At 38.5% G+C, this 26,152-nt stretch overlaps 1 protein-coding gene across 1 annotated transcript; it reads right to left on the bottom strand.

The window, feature by feature from the left end:
- Positions 1-800: 800 nt before the first annotated feature.
- Positions 801-23,103, bottom strand: LOC149284325 (transmembrane protease serine 11A-like). The gene is made up of 10 exons (XM_089496899.1): positions 22,998-23,103; positions 22,109-22,248; positions 21,439-21,522; positions 19,028-19,095; positions 17,786-17,943; positions 12,858-12,911; positions 8,411-8,579; positions 7,210-7,469; positions 6,646-6,788; positions 801-962 (listed from the first exon to the last, which is right to left on the bottom strand). Exons 1-10 carry the CDS (start codon positions 23,101-23,103, stop codon positions 801-803), a joined length of 1,344 nt encoding a protein of 447 aa, XP_089353025.1.
- Between the last annotated feature and the right edge of the window lie 3,049 nt (positions 23,104-26,152).

The raw sequence follows: 26,152 nt of genomic DNA on the forward strand, positions 1-26,152 counted from the left end.
AACCAGGAAGTGACCGCCATTCTTTCAGTTTAATGTCAGACTCAACCCCCCACCATGGTGTACTAATATATCGTATAAGTCAGTACCCCCCCATACCACCACTACAGACATTTACCCTGCCCAAGCCACTCCTGGAACTGATTTCGACCAGTAATAGATAGTTGGGACCCCATTGTATTGTTAATCCCTTTGCTGACCCTGTTGTCTCTGGGAGGCAGATTAAGGGGGCGGTTTGTATCCCAATATCTTAATTTATGTTAATGTATGCTTTGCTGGGTATATCCAGCCCTGTGTGTGAAAAATAAAGCAATCTTCGTTTTGGTTATACCCTACACTGAGTCTCGGCTAGTGACTGGGAAAGAGTGTGCTGTCCAGGGCTAAGGGAGCACAAGTCAGCGGTAGTCGGTTGGACTATCCAGCTCCGTGACAACATTTATTATTTCCCTGAAATAATTTTCATTAAGCAATCCTTAAGGGGATCCTATTGAGCTTGCACCATGTATTTTCTTTTCTATATGCATTCACAATGTACAAAGTGAAGCATTTATATTCATCCTCAAACATGTGTGAAATGTGAAAACCAATATTTTATTGTGTGAAAATACTACATTTGTTCCCAGTGCGGTGTTATGGTCAGTGACATCCATGGAAAGTGTGTTCATTCTGATCAAACCCGTACAGCTCCTTCTTATGTTTACCAGGTAGAGGAGAATAATTTCAACAGTTTCTTATAAAAGCTTTCACAGAATACCCTATAAAAGGATAATAAATTGTAGACTAGAACGAAAGCTACTTTTCATTTATACGCCACACTTTTCTTTGATCCAGCTACGCAGGTAAGTTGTTCTGGAGTAGACACCAGGCTTATTGGGTTCAGCACATCCATATCCAAAGCTGACACTTCCAACAAGTACCCATGTACCATTAAGTTGTTTAGTGACTAGTGGCCCTCCAGAGTCTCCCTGTGGTTAAAAAAGGGTAAAATGATGTAAGCCAGCATTTATTTATACTTTTAAAATAAATAAATTTTTCATGCATACAGAATCATGACATATAAGAGTCAAATTTCAGTACGGTCAGAGATAAAATCAATGTGACTGTTTGGTCAGATTCCATAAAAGAAAAATTTACTTTTAAAGTATACCCTGACCACACATTTATATATTTTTATAAATTTAGCTTTCTGAAATGAGCACATTAGGAGTTAGATTCAATAATCCATTTGAATATTAACTGCAGTCAGTGGCGTCGCTACAGGAGGGCAATTGCCCCCTAGATTATTCCTTGCCCCCCCTGTTGCCCCCCCGCCGAAGTTGAAACCACCAAACTTAGGGTCACCACATGTCCTGGATTCCTGGGTCCCGGGCAGCGTGAATAGAAACATCCGGAGCCCCTCAGTCTCCTCCACGAGGCCTCTACCTCCATTGCGGTGCCAGAATTTCATGCTGAGTGCCGGAATATGAAGTCACTGCAGGAGAGCAGGGTGACAGAGGCCTCGCACTCCCACCGCAGGACTTCAAGGTAAGTGAACTACAAAGGGGGGAGAGGGTAGATAGTGGGTAGGGTACATAGTGGGGAGAGGAGGTGAGTCGGGTAGATAGTGGGTAAGGGAGAGGGCAGATAGTGGGTGGGGTAGATAGTGGGTGGGGGAGAGGGTAGATAGTGGATAGGGGAGGGGGAGAGGGTAGATAGTGGGTAGGGGAGGGATAGGGGGAGAAAGTTATAAGGGGAAGGAGAGGGGGTAGAAAGTGATAAGGGAGGGGGAGGGGGAAGAAAGTGATATGGGAGGGAGAGGGAGAAGAAAGTGATAAGGGAAGGAGAGGGGGTAGAAAGTGATAAGGGAGGGGGAGGGGGAAGAAAGTGATATGGGAGGGAGAAGAAAGTGATAAGGGAGGGAGAGGGGGAGAAAGTGATAAGGGAGGGGGGGAGAAAGTGATAAGGGGGGGAGAGGGGGTAGAAAGTTATAAGGAAGGAAGAGGGGGTAGAAAGAAAGGGGGACAGGGTAGAAAATGTGTAAAGGAGGGAGAGGGAGTACATAGTGAGAAAAGGGGGGAAGGGGTAATAAAGGTAAAGAGTGTGAATGAGTGAGTATGAATTAATGTGTGGATGAATTGTCTGAATGAGGGAGAGACTTAATAAATTAATGTGTGAATGAATTGTCTGAATGAGGGAGAGAATTAGTAAATTTGTCAGAATGTATAGTGGGGAGAGGAGGTGAGTCGGGTAGATAGTGGGTAGGGGAGAGGGTAGATAGTGGGAGGGGGAGAGGGTACATAGTGGGTAGGGAACAGATAGGGGTACACAGTTATAAGGGGAAGGAGAGGGGGTAGAAAGTGATAAGGGAGGGAGAGGGGGGGAGAAAGTGATAAGGAAGGGAGAGGGGGTAGAAAGCTATAAGGGAGGGAGAGGGGGTAGAAAGAAAGGGGGACAGAGGGTAGAAAATGTGTAAGGGAGGGAGAGGGAGTACATAGTGAGAAAGGGGGGGCAGGGTAGATAGTGAGAAAGAGGGTAGTAAGAATATTGAAAAAGGTAAAGAGTGTGAATGAGTGAGTATGAATTAATGTGTGGATGAATTGTCTGAATGAGGGAGAGAATATATGTAAATGATTTGTGTGAATGTGTGAGACAATAAATGATTGTGTGAATGAATTATGTGAAAGAAAGTGTGAATTAGTGAGTGACTAAAAGTGTTGTGTGCAAAAATGGCACAAGTAGGGTGTTTGAGCCATGGGGACCAAGATGGCACAGGCAGGGTGTTTATGGGACAAAGATGACGCAGGCCGGGTTGTTTGGGGACAAAGTTAACTTGTGCTTGGCTGTTTGGGGCAAGTCCTATGTGTATAATTTGTGATCTATGCCTGTAATTTAGGGGTTTTATCTATACCTTTAATGCTGGGTTTTTATGTGAATTCCAATTGATCTATATCTGCAAAGCTGGGTTTTTGTGTTATTCTGTAGATCCATATCTGCTATGCTATGTTTCCATACATTATTATTGTATACCTGAAAATACAGGATTTGTATGTCCGATTCTGTTTATTTGATATATACATGCAAAGCTGGGTTTGTATGTTAATGTGTTGATCTATAGCTGCTATCGGCATCAGGGTCTAATATTTATAAATATATCGGCGGCAGGGGCTAATATTAATATATATGGGCAGCAGGGTCTAATATTAATACATATCAGCAGCAGGGTCAAATATTTATATATATATCGACAGCGGTGTCTAATTTTAAAGAAACTGCCAGTTCAGCTGTTATTTTGAAATCATATTTCAATTTCAAGAGATAAATACTTATTACGTAGTTAAAAATGCATGGCTTTTTCTTTTTTCCCCTAAATTAATATTCAGATTTTGGGGGGTCGTCTTATTATCAGGGTCATCTTATAATTGAGCAAATACGGTATAAACACACATATATACATACACACATACATAAATTAACCCCATAACGACCTATGACATCATCCAAAAATGGTCAGTTAACGACCAGTGACGTGCCTGGTGATCTATGAACATTTAAAAAGGGTTGCTTTAATGCTTCGATGTCGAGGTATTCAGAAACACCAAGATTGGCATCAGGGGCCATGTTTGACAAAGGCTGGTAGTAGAATTAGTGCATGGAAGGGGTTTAAATACTAGCATTTGAAATACCCTGGGGTGTCTGGTTTTCAAGCATATATATTTTTATCGGGTAAATGTAAATATTTAAATATGTCCCAAATTGAACATGGGGGCCGTATGACCATATCTAAAAATAGCAATATACTACTTGCAAACAAAACCAACATTATATTGGGTATTTCTAAACTCAGGACAAATATTGGAATTTAGTTAGCAGGTTTTTTCATTAGCTTTTGTAGATGAGTAAAAGATTTTTCAAGTAAAAAAAATCTGAATTTTTTTTTTTTTCCTTCTTCACTTTGTCGCCATATTTTACACTGGTTTTATAGTAAATTATATGATACAATCAAAATGGTATCTAAGGAAACCCCTTCTTGTTCTGAAAAAACCCCAATATATAACTTGTGGGTACTGTAAATGAGAAAGAAGAAAAGTACAACTAAAGACAAATAACTTGTTAAAACAACCATTGTCACGAGGGGTACAAAAAATTTTAAAAAATAACTCTGTCCTTAAGAGGTTAAAAGTTTGATTATTTAAAGCAAGAAAGAATGTGTAGAGTAGATAGACTGAGGTTCTTATTTGTCATCAAATTTTATGTTTCTAATAGCTTTTCAGTCTTTTCATTTCTAGCTAAGCACCACTACCTGCATGTGGTATTTGTGATATTAAATCATGCTATTTAGGGTTTTTTTGCTCTAATGTCCCTTTTTCACAGATGTACTAATAAATGTACTAATAATATTTAACTACTACTCACATATTTACATACCTGGGAACTCTCTGAGTTTGACCTGGAGATCTCCGGGCAAAGTACTTCACTGGTTCTCCGGGTCCAGACTCAAAACCTCCGGGTCACAGGAGCAGGGTCTTGACACCCCACTCCCCGCCCATTTTCCCTTTAAAGGGGGTGTTTCCCGCTGACATCAGAGGGAACTCCCACCCACAACAGTGGGAACTCCCACCGACGGCAGCGGGACCACCCACTGCTGACGTCAGTGGGCAGTCCTGGCCACGTCCCGCAAGGGAATGCTTCGGGTAGCCGGAGCTCAGAAGTTCCGAGGTATGCATATCTATGCACAAAAGCTGTAACAAACATGATACATAGGGTGATGGAAAAAGGTTTTTATTATTTATTTAAGGGCTGTACTTCCTTTATTTATAATGGAAATATTATTACAGCTTGCTTAAATTAATGGCACCTAATTGTTTAATTACTTTGATCTCAATAGGATGTCCAGAGGTTACCTTTAACATAGAAACATAGAAAGTGACGGCAGATAAGAACCAGTAGGCCCATCCAGTCTGCCCAACCTCTGAGTACTTTCCTTTAGTACTTGCCCTTATCCTATATCTAGCTTGGGCTTATGCCTATCCCATGCTTGCTTAAATGACTTTACTGTATTAACATCTACCACTTCTGCTTGGAGGCTATTCCATGCGTCCACTACCCTTTCCGTAAAGTAATATTTTCTTTTGTTACCATTAAACCTTTGCCCCTCTAGTTTATGCTTGTGTCCTCTTGTTGTGGTAGTATTTCTCTCTTCCTTTACCTTGTTGATTCCCTTTAACTATTTAAATGTTTCTATCATATCCCCCCTGTCCCGTCTTTTTTCCAGGCTATATAGGTTAAGATCCTTTAACCTGTCCTGGTAAGGTTTATCTTGTAATCCATAAACCATTTTAGTAGCCCTTCTCTTCACTTTCTCCAACATTTCTATATCCTTCTGGAGATATGGTCTCCAGTACTGTACACAATACTCCAAGTGAGGTCTCACCAGTGATCTGTACAACGGCATGAGCACTTCCCTCTTTCTACTGCTAATACCTCTTGCTATACAACCAAGCATTCTGCTAGCATTACCTGCTGCTCTACTGCATTGTCTGCCTACCTTTAAATCCTCAGAAATAATTACCCCTAAATCCCTTTCCTCGCACGTTGAGGTTAGGACAGTACTAAATATTCTATACTCTGCCCTTGGGTTTTTATGCCCCAGGTGCATTACTTTGCATTTATCTACATTAAATGCCAATTGCCACAGCTCTGACCATTTTTTCAGTTTTCCTAGATCGTTTGCCATTTTGCTTCTTCCTCCAGGAACATCAACCCTGTTGCAAATTTTTGTGTCGTCAGCAAATAAACATACCTTTCCATCAAGTCCATCTGCAATATCACTAATAAAAGTATTAAAGAGAATGGGTCCAAGTACAGATCCCTGAGGTATCCCACTGGTTACAAGACCTTGTTCTGAATATACGCCATTCACTACAACCCTCTGTTGTCTGTCACTCAGCCACTCCTTAATCCATTCAACAACATTGGGATCTAAACCCAGAGATTGCAGTTTATTTATAAGCCTTCTATGTGGCACAGTGTCAAAGGCCTTACTAAAATCCAGGTACGCAATGTCTACTGCACCACCTTGATCAATTACTTTAGTCACCCAATCAAAAAAATCAATAAGATTTGTTTGGCAAGATCTTCCTGAGGAAAACCCATGTTGTTTTTGATCTTGAAACCCATGTGACTTCAGATGTTCAACAATCCTTTCCTTTAACATTGTTTCCATTAATTTCCCCACTACAGATGTAAGACTAACTGGCCTGTAGTTGCCCGACTCCTCCCTACTGCCTTTTTTGTGAATGGGCACAACATTCGCAACTTTCCAATCCCCAGGGACAACTCCCGTTACCAATGATTCGTTAAATAAATCAGTTAACAGTTTTGCTAGTACACCCCCAAGCTTTGATCTACAAATCGTGATTTTTCATGAAAAAATGTACTTGCCATGAGTTTCAAAGCTTATCACTTATTACTTAACCATATACACTGGAAGTTGAATCATTATTGGTAACAATCTTTTGTTAACAAAAAGTCTAGCTTTTAAACAGGTCATTGAATCTGATCTCTCAGGTTTTGTTGATGTTTTAGTTATCTACTAATGGTCAAGTGAAGCTGAAATCAATCAACTGAAGTTAACTAGGGTGAAAAAAAAAACTGTTTAAAAACACTGACCTGACAGGAGTCAATTTGTCCATCCACGTAACCTGCACATATCATTGAGGGTCCGATCTGACTTCCATACATCTGCACACTGCTACATTTGGCTGTACTAATGACCTTTACCACAGCCTGTTGTAGAACTGAAGATGCTGACCCTTCAAAATAAATTATTTTTCCATTGAAATCCCCAATGCATTGTTACGCAGTTTGCTACTGTATGAAATTGCATAGTTGTTTTAATGTGAAGCTTAGTCTCAGACTGTAATAATGACGGGATTTATTCACTAAAGGTTGAGTTAGTTGCACTAAATAGAGCATATTGACTAGCCAACTGACAACTTAACCAGTCTCAACAAAACAGAATTAAAGTTCTCAGTACTCAGCAGCAACTTTAGTGCACACCTCAAAGCTCAAAATTCCAAACTTGGCATCATCTAATTAAAGATGAGTTTCTGTTGAAGTTGGTTTGTTTTATGCGGTTGAGTATGCTGTAAGTTTACTCTGGTATACTACCTTAACATAAAACCCCTTCTATTTGTTAAATAAAATAAATCCCTTAATTCAAAGAAAGACTACCTCCTTCTTTAACTGCTCCCCATCCAGTGATATAACACGAGGCATCATCAGGAAAAACAGCTGACTTGTCAGGTAGACACACTGGCCAAATAAGACTTGTTAAAGTAACCGGATCGCTCAGTTTAAGAAGAGCAATGTCATTTGCAAACATTCCAGGAGTGTAGTTTTCATGAACAATAATATTCTCAACATTTAACCCACTTCCAGATGTTGAATAAATCGTTCCTAAGATTACTGTCCACAAGGTCACAGTTTTGTACCTGAGGAAACAAAGAGGTACATAAGAAAGAAAATACTGAGAAAGAAAAACTCAACCCATGCATTCAAGTCTTCAGAAAAACAGACAATAATAGCTGTGTATGTATATCAGGCTCATTCACCATAAAAAACGTAACAAAGGGGAATGTAAGTCAGCACATAGGCAGCCATCTCCATAGACAAACATTGTCAGTAGAATGGATCTTACTGAAGAGCTTAGTGGCTTTAAACATGGCAGTATTATAAGTCTGTCTGGTTCACTGTAAGTGCTAATACCGTGAAGTGTCTGAGAGTGACAACAGTTCAGCCATATGCCACGCACACACACTGAAGCACGTAGAACATACAAATTGTAGCAAAAAGTAGGTTTGGTTTTGGGAAATGGAAAATCACAACGTAGAGTTTATTGATGAGCCCCAACTCAGTTAGTGTTAGCCATCCTGTAGCCTTGCTGCTGTTTTGAAAATGCATATCTGGGTTATATGAGTTATAGGTACGTAAAACTTGTACTCAAATGCATAGCAAACAATATTGGGTTCATGTGATGGGGTTGGTGTAATGCACTTTGATGTGCTAAAAATGGCAACAATAATTCCAATATCTAGTACAAGTATGGTAAACATGTAGAAACTATTATATTGGATATTGGGAAACCAATGATTTTTTTAATTATGGCATCGATGAGTTTCATATATATTTTTTTTATAGCGGGTGCAGCTATAGTCTAGCTGGAGAGCAGGACATATGCATAATGTAGTGGCAGCCACTTCGTCTCACAGGAGAAAGTTGCTGACGTTGGCCTTTTATAAAGCTTAGTCAAACTACCTGTTGAAATGTATCAGCTTAATGCAAGCTACAGTTTAGGCAATTTACCAAAATGCTTAATTATACACATACTGAAGCAACACTGTGTTACCAAGTAATCCAAATGATGTTATCTTACCTCTCGAAACAATGAGCAGCGCTCACAAGCCAGGTATTGCTGATCAGTGACGCTCCACATGTATGGTACCCTTTGTAACGGAGACTAGCTTGCCATGGCCATGAACCCAGGGAGGCATCCGTTCCTCCTACTATTCTGCCAGATGTTGGTGGTCCGCCAATCCCACAGTCTTTTGGGAAAAAAATGTTTTACAAAACCAAATATAACATTTAAACGTGGTACTACTAACATGGTACTAGGTAGGACAGCATTACCTTCAAAACTCCTTGCAGTTGTTACAGTGGTAGTTCCTGTTTCTGTAGTATTCTTGGTTACTGAAACTAATTGATGTTACAATGTCAAATCATGAAAGCATTTGACTGTCACCACAAGCTTTTAAATCTAGAAACCAAAGTAACAATAGATTGATGCTAAAAGGACTGAAAATGTATTTATTTACATTTATTTGTTTATATTGCAATACATGCTAATTACAGAAATTATCACAAATGGGGGAAAACATGCATTGAGAAGATGACTAAAAACACTTTAATGGTGAAATAAATGAAACCATCTGTAATGTATTACAAAAGTGCCCTGTAAACCCCTTCTACATCATTATAATGGCTCTTAAAGCAAACTGTTGATGTTTGGTTGATTGTTGATCAGTGGAACGATGGGGCCAAATGTACAGGGCAGTGTTTTCAGAAACTTAAGTATTAAAACTTTGCACTACAGTTGCCCCCTCTTCTGTATACAGCATCCAGAAAAACATCAGAAAATTATTCTATTTGTTTAAACTTGGTCACCAGATTTGTCTCTAGTTATGTATATACCAGATCTAATAGTCCCCCCAATCAGACCAATTTAAAAGTCTAGCCTAACTAGAGACAACTATGATATCTATAGTCCAGTCCTCTTTTGTGCATAAAAATGTCAACCAAATTAGAAGCAATTATTTTCCAAAATTAACTATCATTTTATTGGGTCTTGGGTTGAAGCATCTTTCTATAGTGGTACACAGCCTAAATTATATTTGAGTTTAAAGTGTTTAAAGTACTGTGTACAGTGTTCAACATTTGCTAGAATACTTAAAATAGACATAGAGTCGTTCAAATCAAATGAGGCTATATATATATATGGCCATAAATTCAGATGAGTCAGATAACATATACGTTTCCAGGTTATTTTATTCTTTTACAGCTTTTTTGGAGAAATGTAAGCTATGTGCATCATAGTAGGGTTAATCATATCACTACCCAAATATCCACCTCTGTGTATCTGTGCAGCATTACGAATAAAAGCTCCAGACTTTTACACAAAATTACATCTACTTCAAAGTTAATACCCTGGAGGAGTGTGCTGTCAGGAAAGGTGGCCTGATATGGTGTAATATATATATACTTCTCATACTGCTGCAAACCTCAAGCAGTAAGCCAGTGTCTCAACATCATGGACGTGGTGTCCATGAGTGGTGATCTGGCTTCTGCACCTCTGTCCCAGGCTTGCTTTAAGTAGGATATTTTTCATTTAATTATATCTGATAACATCAGTTAACCCTTTCTGTGGTTTTGTAAGTCACCAAACAGTTAATTTTAATTTAAACGTCATCCCAATAGGCAGTGAGGCTAGGGTTTTTTTATAATGAAATTTGCATCTTTCATCTCTCTACTTTAAGACAGTAAATGACAAGCCTGGGAAACTCCATTCCATTGAAACCAAATACCGATCATAATTTCCTTATGTTGTATTGTGAGACAAAAACTTGCTTATGTGACACTAGTTATTTTTAAAATAGAAAAAGGCTCCAGGCACTCAAGGGTTCCATCAGACAGATTTATTGAAGGAAACGGACAACACCGTTTCGACCTCACAATGAGGTCTTTATCAAGTTATTGATAACTAGTTATTTTTAGACATTAAAGATCACATGATCTGTACACAATATTTTGGTACCTCACTGTATAAATTAAAAATATCTAAATGGATCACTCTTTAATAATGTGGCATTTTCAACATAACATCTCACAAATCTCATGCTTTTCTAAACCTTTTTGGAAAGCTTTGTTTATGGACAACAATTAGAACATTAATAATTTATACTGTATGTTAAAAAATATACATTATATTTTTTGCTATAACAGTACTCTACACCATACAAAAGTACATTTAAAGGAGCATTAACACGATAATGTAATATTGTAAAACGTTTTGCACAACAGGGCACCTGGTGGTGGTTAACAAAAAAAACCAAGATGGGTCAATCTGGAATGGGTCTCTTAGGTCTATTCACAAAGAAGTCATTTAAGGGTTAACCTGACTGACTAGACTAAACTTGCAGATTCACTAATATTGCAAGCTGGTTATGAGGGCTTGTGAGTACCTGCAACTTAATGATTTTATTATTTTGCAGGGGTTTAGTTTGACAAGTTACAGGCGAGGGCACCCTCTTTATCCACCATGTACGCAGTGAGAGTATTTAAATAACCATTGTGGTTTATATGACTTTTTATACTTTTGACAAGGGTTAGTGTATTTGCGTGTTGTCTGCTTTTTTCAACTTGCATGCTCTCACTTCTCCTGCATTCAAGAGCTGCATTAATTTTTTTTTCAAGTACTAATGTGAATTAGCTTTAGTGAATTGTGTATATATATATATATATATATATATATATAATCTGATTATTAATTTAGGAAAAAAGTTTTACTAGTAAATGTTAATTCATGTAAACCATGTAAACTGTTTCTTTTTTTAATAAAAGATTAAAAAACTATGATTGAGAATTTTTTTTTTGTTTTTATTTCCTTTTATTTTCCAACCTGCCCCCCCCAGTTATGCACATCTGCCCCCAGGCTTGCCATTCTGCCCCATGATATGCCTTTTAACCCTCTAAATGCCACTGTGCCCCATGATATGCATTTTAACCCTCTATATGCCACTGTGTCCCATGATACGCCTTTTGACCCCCTATGTGGCACTCTGCCTCCAGAAATGACTTATACCCCTATATGCCTCTGGCATTTAGGGGGTTAAAAGGCATATTATGGGGCAGAGTGGCATATAGGGAGGTATAAGGCATTTCAGGAGGCAGAGTGGCGTATAGAGGGTTAAAATGCATATTATGGGGCACAGTGGCATTTAGAGGGTTAAAAGGTATATCATAGAGCACTCTGCCTACAGAAATCCCTTATACCCCCAATTTAACACCCCCCCCCCTCAAACTTACCGGCGCTTCTGACTCCATCGCGCATACACCCTCCGGCTGTCAGAGAGAATTCCCTGCACCACTGCGGGGAACTCTCCTCTCTGACAGTCAATGAGGGTCTGCGCGATGGACGCAGACAACCACCGCTGCTAACGGCACCTCCTTCCGGCTGCAGTGAAAGTTGCCTACGCGAATAGCGTAGACTTCTACTCGCTGCCCCGACTACACGCCAGGGAGTCAGAAGCACCAGTAAGTTTGGGGGGGGTTAAATGGGGTGCATAAGACAGGAGGATCCAGGTCCCCTGCAGTGCTGCGGGGATCTGGATCTTAGTCTCATAGTCAGACATTTGAGGTCTGATTATAAGACGACCCCGATTATAATCGAGCAAATACGGTATATATAATATGTCTGATGAGTATGTGCACTAGTTGTAGAGATCTTAAAAACATTGTTGTCTGCAGTTCATCACCTTAAAAAACAAGTGAAAGGGAAGCTATGTTTGGATTGTACTTCACATATAATGACTATGATTTCTCTTCACATATAATGACTATGATTTCCCTGCCGTGTACCATTCCACTAAATGGTGGTTTTTACATTTCTGTGGTGCTCTTGTTTAGTTGTAATTTTTTCTATCCCGTTTCTTTCCCGTTTACTGAACTCACCTACTCTGTGAAAATGACAAGTTACCATTTTTTTTATTTTTAAACTTTTTTTTTTTTCTTCTTCTTATTACACATCATATTGTGATTAGAAAGCTGGGCTCCATTGACTTGCATGGTTGAATGCAGTACCTGTATTCAACCTGTCACAGTTCTCAGGAGCTTCTGGAGAGACCCTCTTGGAAACTTTGCTAACTTCCTTATTTTTTGAAAGGACGCACCACCATCTTGCGAAAATCTTGTAGTGTCGGTTGTGACTGCTCTCCGGAGCGGTCACACCGCGTCCTGGGGTGTGATTGTTTTAAAATCTTTACAGCAATACCATTTAGAGCCATGATGGTCCTGGGACGTCAATTGTCTCTTGGGTCTATTCACAAAGAAGTCAAGTAGTCAGTCAAGTTTAGGGTTAGAATGACTGACCAGTCTCAGCTCACAGATTGACTAATATTGCAAGTTGCGAGTACCTGTAACTTTAGGTCTTCTTTTTACTGGTTGTAGAGATCTGAATAACACTGTTGACTCCAAACTTATATATATATATATATATATATATATATATATATATATATATACATACACAATATCTGTCCAATACATACATGCACTGGTTGTAGAGATCTGAATATCATTGTTGACTGCAGTATTATCCACACCTGAAAAAAAGGTGAAAGCAGCTATTATTGCATCACTTCCAATTTAATAACTATGATTGCCCTGCTGTGCCATCCACCCTGTCAGGGCAAAGATGGCACATATAAGCTGTTTGAGGGCTCTGACAACCTGGAGCAAAAATGGCACAGGCAGGCTGTTTGGGGCTAGGATGGCACTGATAAGCTGCTTGCAAGCAAAGGTAGTATCCACAAGCTGTTTGGGGGCAAAAGTGACACTGTGGGACATGTTGCTTAGTGACGTTGGGGCCCCGGGGCAATTCTCGGTCCTGTGGTTGCTAGTTACGCCCCTGAAACTTTCTACCTTAAGAGAATAGTTTACAAGCTTGGGAAATGTAATTCCATTGAACACAAATATCTAGCATGATTTCCTCATGTTGTATTGTGAGACAAAACTTTTTTGCTTATGTGAAACTAGATATTTTTAGACCTTTGCAAGACATTTAGATACTTCAGTGTGTAGATTTAAAATATCTTAATTAAATGGATCTCTCTTTAGTTATATTGAATTTACAATGTTTGTTATGATACCAAAATAAATTTAAAGGAGAATAAACAGAATAACCTATTTTCTCAGGCAATGGACATAAATATTTCCTGCCTGGAATGTTTTGTTAGCACTTGAGTGGGTCTCTTGGGTCTATTCATGAAGAAGTCAAGTAGTCAGGGGCATACCTAGAGTATTTGGCACCTGGGGCACCCCCTCACACACAAAAAAAAAATTATGTTGGCAAGAATATTTATTTCACAAAATGTAAACTGTATGTCACCTGAAAAAATGAACTATTAACTTATAAATAAATACATTTTAAATAAATAACATTTACTGAACAGATATGGTACATCATAACTCCAATTACTATATACTGAGCCAGACATTGACAGAAGTGCAGCATAACCCCTATCACTATACGGTAAGCCAGACTTTGACGTGGTAGGCCCCTGCCCGTAAAACAGCCTCCCCATGCCACAGCTACCGCTAAAACAGCCTCCCATGCCACAGCTGCCCCTAAAACAGCCTTTGCATGCCACAGCTACCTCTTAAACAGCCTGCTTGTGCCACAGCTACCTCTAAAACAGCCTGCTTGTGCCACTGCTTTCCCTAAAACAGCCTGTCTGTGCCACCGCTGCCCCTAAAACAGCCTGCCAGTGCCACAGCTGCCCCTAAAACAGCCTGCCTATGCCACAGCTGCCCCTAAAACAGCATGCTTGTGCCACCTTTGCCCCTGAAGCAGCCTGCCTGTGCCACCGCTGCCCCTAAGACAGCCTCCCCGTTCCGCAGCTGTCCCTAAAACAGCCTGCCTGTGCCATTAACTTTCTCATAGGCCTGTAGTTGCCTGACTGCTCCCTACTGCCTTTTTTGTGACTGGGCACAGCATTCGCTAATTTTCAATCTTCTGCGACTACTCCCATTAACAATGACTGGTTAAATAAATCTGTTAATTGGTAGTACACCACCAAGCTCTTTTCTTACCTTAGACTGCTGACGTAAAACCTCTTCCTTTATAAACTCATATGTATCAAGTAACTCAAAATTTTTTTCTTAACTTTTTCGTAACCTTCATTTTCCTTCATTGGGCAATTCTCTCTTTTGTGTGTGCTTTGGCAGCTCTTATAACTTGTTTTGCCTCTACCTGGGTAATCTTATAGATCTGTTTATCTTTCTCACTGTGTTTTTTTTTGTAATTACTAAACGATCGCCTCCTAAATATCAATGGTGTAGCTGAGATAACGAGTCATTCAGCAACACTGAACACCCACTCCAGGACGCGCTGTGACTGCTCCGCACGCTCTTGAAAAAAATAAACAAGACGTCCTTAAGAACTCTGGGTCCCCTTGCAGGTTGAATACAGGTACTGCATGCAACCATGCAAATCAATGGAGCCCAACTTTTTAGTCACAATGTGATCAGTAAAAATTTTTTTTTTTAAATAAAAAAAATGGGAAGTATAAAAATAGCTTAAAAAAATAAAAAAATGTGGTAACATTTAAAAATAATTATGCAGTGATTTCAGGGGAACCATCCAGTTCCAGCAAAATGTAAAAAAGTCCAAAAATAATAAAATAAATAAAATAAAAACATATTTTATTATTATGAGCAAGTGCTAAAATTAGCTCCGTATCTTCCCAAAAATCTTGACATGGAAAGAGTTAAAATAAAAACATTTAAAAATACCCAAGGGGTGTCTAGTTTTTAAAAAAAAAATATGGTTTGATGTCAGGGCCGGCCCAAGGCAAAATGCCGCCTGGGGCGAATTTTAAAATGCCGCCCCCCCCCTCCAGAGACGGACAGTCGCTAGAGGAGCAGGCTCGGTTGGGGAGATCAAGGCTCTCCCTCTAACCGGCTTAAAGCCAATCAAGGGAGTGGGGAGGTCTGTTAATGCAGACCTCCGATCCTGCTCCCTTGCGATGCCCATGGCAACTGATACTGTGCATCGGAATTTTCTGTCATATCCCGGCACACAACACTGAAGCTGCGCCCACTGCCTTCCATGCTCACTGCACCGGAAGGACACAGAAGAAGAAGAGCCAAGAGGAAGAACGAAGAGGAGGAGGAAAAGGAGCTGTAGCGGGAAAAGTGACAATGACAGAGGAAAGGTAGGAAAACATTCAGTAAGAGTGGATTAGTAAATGTGGATTAGTAAATGTGTGAGAGTGATGGGTGTTATGCTGTAGCCTGTACCATTGCCAATGCCTTGTTCATTATATAATTATGGGAGTTATGCTCTAAAGTACATCATAACTGCCATCACTATATACTATGCCAGACATTACATGAATATGAGTATTAGTATATGAATCAGTGAATGAATGTGTGTGTGATAGCATGGATGTGTAAGTGTGGGGGGATAGCATGGCATAGGGAGGCTGTAATCTCACTTCTATCATGCCCAGGTTCCAGCAGGTACTGGCTGCCTGGGCATGAAAGGAATGTGATTGCTGGTTTCGGCCAAGTGAATGCTGAATTTTCAGTTTCAGTCCAGAATTTTCATTTCTGTGCATCCCTACTATATACTAAGCCAGACACTGAAGTGGTAGGCCTACACCACATCAATGTTTGGCTTAGTATATAGTGATAGGGGTTATGCGGCATTATTGTCAATGTCTGGCTCAATGTATAGTGATAGGGATTACGCTGCACGACCGTCAATGTCTGCCTCAGTATATAGTGATAGGTGTTATGCTGTACCACAGTCAATGTGTGCCTCAGTATATAATGATAACAGATATGCTGTACCCCTGTCAATGTCTGCCTCAGTTTATAATGATAAGTTATGCTGTACCACCATCAATGTCTGTACCAGTATGTTATGATAGAAACTATGAAGTTTGTGTGTGTGAGGGGGTGCCACATACAGGATCCGCCCCAGGTGTCAAATACTCTAGGTACCTCACCAAAGAGTTAATTTTAATGTAAACCTCATCCCAATAGGCAGGTGGTCAGAAGGCTAGGTTTTATATATATATATATATATATATATATATATATATATAAATATATATATATATATATAATGAAATTGCATCTTTCATCTGTCTACTTTAAGATAGTAAGTAAGTAAGTCTGGGAAACTCAGTTCCACTGAACACAAATATCTAGCATAATTGTATTATGAGACGAGAATTTGTTTAAGTGTCACTAGTAATTATTTAGACCTCAAAAATCACACAATGTATACACTTGCAAAATATTTTGATACTTCTCTATACAGGGTAAAAATATCTTAGTTAAATGGTTCAGCTTTTTACAACAACATCTGTGAAATATCTAGTGTCAATGTCATCTCATGCTTTTCTCAATACCCTTTTGGAAATGTTTGCTCATAGATTACATTTAGCACAATTATAATTTATACTTTATGTATAAAAAATTATACAACATTATTTTTTGCTATAACAGTGCTACATGATACTAAAATACATTTAAAAGAGAATTAACATGATAACCTGTTGCTTTTCAAGCAAATGGAATGCATATTTTAAAACGTATTGCACAACAGTGGCACATAGTGGTGATTTAAAATAAAACAAGACACAAGGTACCAGGACACATCAGTCTGGGTAGTCTTTCAGTACTTGAATATGTCTCTTGGGTCTATTCACAAAGAAATCAAGTAGTCAGTCAAGTTAAGGGTTAACCTGACTGACCAGACTCAACTCACAGATTCACTAATATTGCAAGCTGGTTGCGAGGGCTTGCGAGTACCTGCAACTTCATGTTTTTATAATGGGTTTATTATGCGAGTTACAGACGAGGACATGTAAGTTTATATTGAACAATTTCCCACCATCTTCCCCCCGCTGTGTGCAGCGGGTGTAATTAAATAACCCTTGTGGATTTTTATACCCCCTCTTCCCTATCACCTGCTAATGAGTTTTTTAATTCCATTTTATGTACATGCAAACTGAGGTCAGTTTTCAGTGATGTTCATTTCTGCTACTCTTGCAAACCTGTCCCTGTGAAGCACTTGGTCATTAACTTAATTAAAATCTCTTCTGCCGGCATGTTAAAAAAGTAAGAATAAAATATATTGAAATCTTACCACTGATGAAGAGACTCTGTGCAGCAGTCACAGGAATTTCTAAAAGTGGAAACAAATTTATGTATCACGCAGACGATTTGTTGTATTGCATTGCTGTTTAAATGTCCTTGTCCTCATGTTTTTGTCTTAGTTGTTATAGCTCTCTTTTCTATGTAGGTCTTGATTATAAGTAAATACAATGAATGGGAAAAGAGGCATTTAATAAATACAAAAAGTTAATGAATAAAAATGAGTGGATATCTGGTGTGTATAGTGAGATTGTCAGAGATAATTTTATGATCAGCCAAGAAACAGAAAGGTTTATATAGTGCATACCCGAGAGATGGACAGAGTTGACATCAATGTCAAAGTATGGCACAGATATTGTCTTCAAGTTTGCAAGCAATATCTGTTGAACCAAATCAGATGATAGAACTTTGGTCTCTGCATTTTCATTCAATAGTAACACAAATTCTGCAATAACACTCCCAGGCCTGTAAAACAATATGTGTAATTATTATACATAATGAGTATTTATTCAAAGCAGACACCTTTTATTGGGCCAGCACAAAAAACAATATAAAGTCACAAAAGCTTTTAGGATCTCTTCATTAGATGAAATGGCAAATTAAGTACTACTAGGGACATGTTTTTCTATGATGGTCCATAAAACGTATCACCTTTGATTAAAGACATCTCTTTGACAATATCGGCTATATTAATTTCCTTTGTATTATGTTTTACAGACAAAGTATTTAATTGTTTTAATAAGTGTACATTGTTTTTCGGACAATTCATAATAAAATTTAACCTGGTAGATCTTAATTTGGATTTTAAATGCCCTGTATACTTGCAAATGTGGTTTATATTTGCTTGTGCCTTTTCAGACTACGAAGGCACATGATTCCAAATTGTATAGAGCTAGAAGGACTAAATGACTTTAGATATTTAAGTAATTGTATGGTGATTTGGTCGATGGAAATGTGTGAGATTGGAGGACGTTTTGTAAAATACACTAGATTAACATACGATATCTCGTTATCAAGGGTTGGGAAGTGGACAGGATGTTTTAGTGGCATATGATGGGGAGAGTCTTGTAAGCAAAGATCATGGGAGGCTATAAAAAGGATGGCTCTACTTGGTTCAGGCCTTTTTCGAAAAATTTGATGGGCATTAGTGTGGATCCCGGAAATTGGTGACATTACCTTTTAAAAATCTCTACACATAACTATAGATTTATACAAGGCCAAATCAGCCCTTCTCCAGTGAGATATTTAAAGGGCTAACCATTCAGAATACATGATGAGGTTTGTGAGTTTAAACTGCAACTCTCCTGCAAAAACACCCCATTTAGTAAATAAACCTCAACAGCTACCCGATGATCCATGGATGAAGAATAATCAACTAGGATATTTTGATCAATGGATCTATGGGATTATGTTATTTTCAGCAATCTAAATTATAATTTTTATGTCTAATAGGCAAAATAAATGTGTTCAACAAAGCAATGGCACTATATTTTTTTATGTGGCCACTAGAGGGTTGCTAATTAAGTATACTTAAATACAAATAACTTACTTCAGGTTGATCACTTTGGACATGTTGAACTGGCTCTTCAGTTCTGAATCTTCAAATGTCTTTGCGAGCTGATAAATAAGCCAAAGACAATTATACATTCAATAACAAAACAAAACCAATTCCTGATCAAAGTTTCCGACTTGTAGATAAAATATTTTAATTCTCATCAAAGTTGTTAAATTTAGGAAACTCAAAGCAACTTGTTTTCATCAAATTATGGCTGCTGTTTTATACACCTCAGAGACATAAAAAATGCACCATGAGTTTAAAGAATGCTCTTCTGCTAAGACAAAATGAATTGCCCTTTAACCCCTTTAAGGACCAGGATGTTTTTTTTTGCACCTTTCGTGACCAAGGCAGTTTTAACACTTTTGTGTTTAAACACAAATTTCTTCTCTCCTATTTAGTGTGCACACACAAGTTATATATTGTTTTTTAAGGAGAAGAAGATACCGTTTTTATCATATCATCTAATTTCCTTAAAAAAACAAAAACAAAATTTGATGAAAAATTTAACAAAATCATTTTTTTCACTTTTATTTGAAAAATATTTTACTCATCTACATAAGTTTTTTGGTATTTTTGCAAGTTATAGAGCAATAAGTACAAGTAGCGTTTTGCTATTTCAAAACCATTTTTTCCCAAATCTGGTCATTCTGCCCCATGTGCTATTTGGAACATTGTCAGGATTCCACCCTGTCAGCCAGGACACTATTTATTTTACTTTGTGTTATATCAGCGGCAGCCCCTAGAGGCCTCCTGTGTGTACACAGTACCCTGTAGGCTAATGACCAGACCAGCTGCCTCTGCTTACCTGGGTGTAACCCTTCTCACTCTGGAGTACCCAGACCTAATCAGTATAACCAGCTGAGCCTCATTGACTGGACTGAGCCTGCCTATTTCATCCTGCTCTGCCCTTCAGTCAGGGCCTTTGCATTGAAGTTATAGGACCATTTTGCTCTGGCCCTGTACCTGATCCTGACTTGTTCCTGGCTTCCTGTGTACCTGATCTTGTATTATTCCTGCCTGGTGCCCTTTCCAGTGGGCTTCCTGCCTGGTGCCCTATCCAGTGGGCTTCCTGCCGGGTGCCCTATCCAGTCAGCTTCCTGCCTTGTGCCCATTCCAGTGGGTTTCCTGCCTTGTGCCCTGTCCAGTGGGTTTCTTGCCTTGTGCCCTGTCCAGTGGGCTTCCTGACTCGTGCCCTGTCCAGTTTGCTTCCTGCCCTGTGCTCTTCCGGTGGGCTTCCTACCTTGTGCCCTTCCAAGTGGGCTTCTTAGCTTGTGCTCTTCCGGTGGGCTTCCTAGCTTGTGCCCTTCCAAGTGGGATTCCTAGCTTGTGCCCTTCCAAGTAGGCTTCCTACCTTGTGCCCTTCCAAGTAGGCTTCCTACCTTGTGCCCTTCCAAGTGGGCTTCTTACCTTGTGCCCTTTCAAGTAGGCTTCCTACCTTGTGTCCTTTCAAGTGGGCTTCCTGCCTTGTGCCCTTTCAAGTGGGCTTCCTGCCTTGTGCCCTTTCAGGTGGGCTTCCTGCCTTGTGCCCTGTCCAGTAGGCTTCCTGCCTTCAGCCCTGTCCAGTGAGCCTCCTGCCGTGCACCCTGTCCTGCCACACTTATGTTTTCTTGCTAAGAGACTGTTTAACCTGTATTTGCTTGTCCTGCCATAATTTACAATACATTCTGCCATACGTACGTTTCCTTGCTAAGAGACTGTTTAACCTGTATTTGCTTGTCCTGACATAATTTACCATTCATTCTGCCATACATCCGTTTAACCATATTATACAATACATAGCATTACCTGGAATTATGCCTGTGGTCTATTCCTTTGTGCCTGTCTGTCTTATCCTCCGGTTATCATGCATCGCCGTGTGCAGACAGAACTCCAGGTATCCCCTGCAATGAGGCTCCTACCCAACCTGATTACCTGGGCCCTGAGACATATTAATTTTAAAGATGCCAATCTGCAAAGCTTTGGCCAGAACCAATGAAACCTAGAATTTGATGGCAAATGATAACCATTCAAACCAGCTAGTCTGAACATTCCAGATGTAAGACTCAGATTTTAAACAGTCCTTGCTTTGTCTTAGATTCAGGATAGCTGTATGCCTATCCCATGGATATTAAAAATTCCCTTACTGTATTAGTCTCTAGCACTACTAATGGGAGGCTGTTCCATTACAGTAAGGTACAACTTTATTCTATTACATTTAAACTTCTGACCCTCTAGTTTAATGATGAATTAATTGAACCATCGTCTTATATTCAAGGTTGTCTTCTAATCAGACCTCAAATAGAGGTCTGAATACAAGACTAAGACCCAGATCCCCCGCAGCACTCCAGGGGACCTGGATCCTTCTCTCTGGCTGCCAGCACTTCCTCTGGGGCATCTATGATGGAGCGCCGGCATCACATTACCTTCCGGTACTCATTCATAGAAGCCTCGGCGGAAGTGCCAGCAGCAGCAGCAGCTGAGGTTGTCCCCACTAGAAACCAAGGAATCTGAAGCACAGGGGTAAGTCTAGGGATGCACTGGTAAGTTGGGGGAGGGTACGAGTGGCATATGGGGGGTATAAGGGCTTTCTAGAGGCAGAGTGGCATATAGGTGGTTAAAAGGAAAATCAGGGAGGCAGAGTGACATATAGGAGGTTAAAAGGAATATCAGGGAGGCAGAGTGGCATATAGGGGGTTAAAAGGAATATCAGGGAGGCAGAGTGGCATATAGGGGGGTTAAAAGGCATATCTGGGGCAGAGTCTTAAATAGGGGGTATAAGGCATTTCTGGGGGAAAGATGTGCATAACTGGGGCAGAGTGGTAAATAAAAGGAAATAAATTTTTTTTTCTCAATCATAGTGTTTATTAAATATGAAAAAAATAGTTTACATGTGAATTAATATTTACTAAAAAAAAATTTTTCCTATAGGGTAGTCTTATATTCAGGCTTTTTTTTTCTTCTAAATAATATTCAAATTTTGGGGAGTCGTCTAGTATTTGAGCAAATACTTGCTCATTTAAACAAGAATCATTTTCTCTGAGCAAGAATCACATAGAATTTGTCATTTATGCAAAAAAAAGCAGTTTTACTTACAAGGCTTTGAATCTTTTCAGACAGTGACAAAAAATCGACACTGTTACTTTGTTGATAACTATCTGTGTAGTTTAAGTTTAGTATCCGAAATGATCCGTCATAATAGCGAAGATTTGTGCTGGACACCAAATTATTTGAGCCTAATAAGGAACAAAAGTTTAGTAGGTGAAAAAGTATGTTTATGTAAAAGAGGTGTAACTAGAAATACATGTTCCATCTGTAATATTTAGCTAATTTTAGTGCTATTATGCCACCACCATAATCTGCGAAGAACAGGTTTGTAGCCTCTTGGATGTTCCTTAGTATCTCAGCTTGGTGTGCAACCATGCTACCACCTTCTATAGGGCATATGGGCCTCAACACTTTGCGTTATCATCATAACAAACATTTTCATCTCACTAGCCTTGTTTGTCTTGTTGCTAGGTACAATTTTAACCTGATGAGTTGAAAATAATTGCAGGAGAGGTATTGTTTCAACCTTTTGACTTCACTGTACACTATAGAACTCCAACCCCCAACAAGCTTCTGCTATAGGAAGAGCTTGGCTTTGTCCTGTAACATGCATATGTATCAGTGAGTTTTTTAAAGCCTCCTCACCAATTGAACCATCCATTATGCAGGGCCAGCTCAGCCTTTCTTGCAGGAGAAACCAACCAGACCTCACCCTTCATAATGAATAGTGGAGTGGGACTTGAAAGCACAGCTCTAATTTTCCCATCTACCTACCACTTGATTAAATAAACAACAACGTGATTGAGTCTTTTAAAATTTACCATTTTAACTTAAATCATTCTCCAAATCAACACACTAAGTTACTTTATGTCTGTGTTGTTTATAAAAGCAAATGCAATTACATATTTTTATGATTGTTGCAAATATGCATCCTTACCATGAACAAATACAGTAAAAAGTACAATAAGGGCAACAGCTGCAATAATGACTATAACCAAGCTGATAACAGCTACTTTAATCTTCCAATGTTCTGAGAATTTCATTGGTACACGGGATTCCTATAACCTAGAGGATGAGATAAATATCAGTAAATTATTACTACAGTAACTGTTAACACAGTATGCTAAAATCTATCTTTGCATTGTAATAGGTAACTATATCCAATATGTATTTTTACAATGTTCATGGTATAGGATCCAGTGTAATTATTTCCCTCAATATATGTTAGCTGCCATGTATTAGGTCCTTTGCTCATGTTGTGTGGTGGGTTTTATAGGAGATGACATCTGGGGTAAAAAGTGGCAAAAGTTTGAGTAGCAATGGGCATTTAATTTATAAATTATTAATGAAAAAATCCCCAAAGATATTTTCAAAATGTATAGTGAGATTTGATTGACATGACATATAAATCTATTTTGTAATACAAAGTTTCCTAAATGAATAATGTATTTAAAAGACACTCTTCACATCAACTATGGAAATCATTGTGCCTGCATATGACTCAATGGTAAAAGCTAACATTAGCATTCAAAGGTGATTGAGACTGAGCATTGGAAAACTGAAAAGATAAAATGGCAAAAAATGCATAACAAGCAAAAATACTAAAACCATAACAATTATATAACAAAAAACAACTGTGTGTGTCACTATACCAGTGACCGTAGGATGACATTGGGCTGAGTAATCAACTACCAAAATGAACTATGTAAGAAAATAAAAAAACAAAATGTTTATTTTTTCAAAATCAGAATCACCATAGCAAAAAAGTTACAGGTACAAAACAGCCCCAAATCAATCACAGTACAGGAGAAGTTCAAAATAAATTTAAGTTATCCACTGGTGCGAACATTTTGTTTTACAACATACATAATAGCATATAAAGATTCTGAAAAATGGAACTAAACATTGCATCTTAGTTTTCAGAAGATAATATAAAACATCAAGAAAAAACATATAGTACATATAAAACATATTTTTACATATATGTCAATAACTATCCACTATACAAAAAATGAATAAATTACAAAGATTAGCTATACCTGATGTATTTGGCATTAGAAATCAGTTAATCTAAAGAGCTGTGATATGATAGCATGCTAAAGTACTAAGATGTCAATGTAAATATAGTTTGATAATTCAGGTTTCTACTTAAACTCATAGATACCCCAGGAAGCAAAATTGAGCACACCCTGTCCTGAACCTCATAATAAACATTTAGTGGTATTTTTAATGCTACCTGTGAAAATTGTTCGTCCGATCTGTAGCTTTTCATTAAAGTTGTTGTGAGGCTTAGAAAGGTCAGTTAACAGAGTTCGATATGTGATCTACAAGTAAGTTAAGTGATATGGATGAATGTGGTCTGGTTAGTCTTGATCAGCAGGTTATATGCGTAGGTTGGTGGAAAGAGAAAAGAAAAAAGTATACACGCGTGACTTTTTCCCAATGGGACGGTGAGTCAATTTGCATTGTTTTGCTATAGTTAAAATTAGGTGACAAACTTATAAACAGCTTAAATTTTACCTTGGTAAACTCATACATTTTTTTCAGGACATGTTAAGATATTTAAAGAGGTAGCTTTCTTTAAATTTTGGATATATATCTAGTGAGATACCTCCAGATCATAAAAAAAGTACTTTTGTGATGTATGATTTTTGACGACACAAGTCAATGCATTCACTTGAACAAATATTATATGATTATATTATCTATATCAATAAACTGCACTTAATTGAAAATATTCTTTAACTGCAAATACATTTTAAAATAGCTTATTTTTTGAAGACTGCTTTAGCTGAGCAAATATAAATTCGCCAAGTCTGTACAACAAACATTATGATACATAATTCAAATATATCACTATGTATGGTGTAATATTAATTTGTTTCTAGACTGCTTGAGATGGATAAAAGGGCCAGATGCACTTAACTCACTTTAAGAAGCACAATTTAAGGCTTTTATTTGGTTTCAAATTAACCACAAATATTGTGATGCTACTTCCCATAAATCTTTCCTATACATCGAATACAACTATATTACTATGGCTGCTACAAAAGAGCAAGGGAAAAGACATAACTCAGACAAGAAAAAAACAATTAACACATTTTATTAACCAAAAGCACAAAGCCTTTCGCAAGAAACGGCCATATTGAGGGTTATCGGGGAATATCGGCACTCCTATTTAAAGTTACGGCAGATCATGTTGGCTGCTGCCCAAAAGACTATTCTGCACCAAGGGACACACCCTACACTGCCTACAATAAACTTGCTGAACACAAAACTATTCTTAGCGGTTCAAAATGGACTGGCTGGAAACTAACTTAACACCTTAAGGACCAGGCTGTTTGTTATTTTTTGTACTCTTTTTGACCAAGGCTGTTTTAACAGTTTTGCTTGTGTTTAGCTGTAATGTTCTCCTCTCCCATTTAGTGTACCCACAAGGACAAGAAGGGCTTTCTTCAGATACTATCAGATACCACTTGCTGATAATATCATCTAATTCCCTGTAAAAAAAAATAAAATTAAATATGATGATAAATTGAACAAAAGCATTTTTCTCACTTATACCCAGTGTTTTTATGCTTCTTTTTTTTTTGCAAGTTATTGGGCAATAAGTACAAGTAGCATTTTGCCATTTCAAAAGCATTTTTTCCACATCTGGTCATTCTGCCCCATGTGCTATTTGGAACATAGGCTAACGACCAGACCAGCTGCCTCTGCCACACACACACCAATCCACACATACACCAATCCAGACATATACTAATCCACACATATACCAATCCACACATATACCAATCCACACATATACCAATCCACACACATACCAATCCACACATATTCCAATCCACACATATACCAATCCACACATACCAATCCACACATACCAATCTACACATATACTAATCCACACACACCAATCCACACATACCAATCCACACATACTAATCCACACATGCCAATCCACACATACTAATCCACACATACCAATCCACACATACTAATCCACACATACCAATCCACACATATACCAATCCACTCTCACTCACTCAATGCTTTCCTACCTTTCCTCTTTTCTCCTTACAGCTTCTTTTC

The sequence above is a fragment of the Sceloporus occidentalis genome, unplaced genomic scaffold (genome assembly GCF_023333645.1).
Source record: "Sceloporus occidentalis isolate IW3139 unplaced genomic scaffold, rSceOcc1.0.p SCAF_95, whole genome shotgun sequence".
Taxonomy (NCBI): Eukaryota; Metazoa; Chordata; class Lepidosauria; order Squamata; family Phrynosomatidae; genus Sceloporus; species Sceloporus occidentalis.